This window comes from Limulus polyphemus, unplaced genomic scaffold, assembly GCF_000517525.1.
Source record: "Limulus polyphemus unplaced genomic scaffold, Limulus_polyphemus-2.1.2 Scaffold2464, whole genome shotgun sequence".
Taxonomy (NCBI): Eukaryota; Metazoa; Arthropoda; class Merostomata; order Xiphosura; family Limulidae; genus Limulus; species Limulus polyphemus.
In genome coordinates, this window is record NW_013668074.1 from 35,181 (window position 1) to 36,826 (window position 1,646).

Genomic DNA, 1,646 nt, shown 5'->3' on the forward strand with positions numbered 1-1,646 from the left:
ACCCATGCACCAATCAATGACTGTCATAACTTTGTACAACATATATGTAAATAAGTTATACATCGTGCACAGAAAACCAATAACGAATTGGCATCTCAACCTCTCATTCCAAATAAGGTTACATCAACAAAAACTATTTAAGAAGTCATAATAAACCACTGAAAATGCAAGAGAGTGCTATGTTCAAGTGTATAGGGCTTTTAAGAAATATTGCACGTGTCCACAACTGTCAAATGACAATGGGATGGAATGCTAAAGAAAATACTACAGTACAGATATTTTGTAATTATGGGTAAACTAAGCGTTACTTTTATAGAAAATAAGTTATTTTGTACACAACATTACAGTTTTTTGCATCATGGACTATAGAACAGAATCATGACCCTAATTATAACACCACTTGTTACACATGGTAACAGCATCAGGGTCTGCAACATTGAAATTCGTGTACCAACAGTAAGTTTAATGACAAAGAGAAAGAAGATATTTACTGAAGTTTGCTCATTTATATTTAACACTGCAATTGTTCTAGAAGCAACTTAACTAAATGCACTTGTCTTATCAAATGAATGCATGAAAAATGTCAACTTGCCTTTATTTAACCACTGCTCATACATGAGTCAACCGAGTAAGATGTTAGTGGGCAGCAATATTTTATACTACGCCTAATTATTTAGTACACAGTCTTTAAACATCAGAACTGATACCAACAATAAAAAAAAACACTACACCAGCTTTTTTTCATTCAAACTGTTGCTGCTGGTTACATCATACATGCAAATTCTGATTAATATAAATACAAGCAGTATTAAATGGCCAATCATGTACACTGAGTGATGTCTTAGTATGATATCTGTGTTGTGCATGTTTAACTTGGTGCAGAAACCATCTTTTTATAAAGTTTTATAACTGAGCCAGCCATGTTGTATAGTGATATCTGAACATGGAATATTTACTACAAGCTGAGATACCCATCCTTTGTCTGGGTTATGAACTTAAAAAATGTATGCTACGATAAATAACACAAAAAATCCTAACTTTCATACAATTTATTTATAACACTAATATAGAATTCATTATTACCTCACCAAGAGTTTGGTATCCTGGTTCTGTGATGATAGTTCCAGCTCCAAAAGAGGTCATTTGGAAAACATTGTTATATTTTCTAATATTGGTTAGGAAGTTTTTAGACTCTTCAATATTTCCCTGAAGGAGTACATTAAGAGGTGGTGGTGATTCTCTCAAAGGTTGCAATTCAACTTTGCCGTTGTCACAACACAGTCCTGCCTTTTCATTGGGATACCTTTTTGTCCTGCAAAAATCACATTCTATAGATCTTTTTCCAACATCATATGCAGACTCTGATTCATAATCATGATTTGGATCATAATCATTAGCTGTTTTGAAATACATTCTTGGTCTCCATTCAGCAGCAGCAACCCTTCTTTGAGCTTGATATTCTCTACTTTGTTCTCTTCTAGCAGCAATTTCTGCAACCAATTCTTTCACTCTTCTTTTTGTCATTCTGCCAAGATTTCCTTTTTGTGTGGCAGCAGTTTCACCAGCTGTCTCTTGTGCTCTTCTTCTAGCTATCCTTTCCCTATCTCGAGCTTGCCTTGAAGCAGTTTCATCAGCTGTCTCTTGTG

General features: G+C 34.4%; 1 protein-coding gene across 5 annotated transcripts in view; it reads right to left on the reverse strand.

The window, feature by feature from the left end:
- The window catches only part of LOC106467022 (stress response protein NST1-like), a 28,365-nt gene that overhangs the window by 26,009 nt on the left and 710 nt on the right, over positions 1–1,646 (reverse strand). For 3 of the 5 annotated variants that reach the window (XR_002612337.1, XR_002612336.1, XM_022395119.1), the window contains exon 2: positions 1,084–1,604. Coding sequence is in view for 3 of the 5 variants with exons in the window: in XM_022395119.1 (XP_022250827.1) it covers positions 1,084–1,604 (521 nt within the window). In the remaining 2 variants the exon portion in view is untranslated. Of the gene's footprint in view, positions 1–1,083 lie in introns of all 5 variants that reach the window. The other 2 variants (XM_022395120.1, XM_022395121.1) reach the window with 2 other exon arrangements.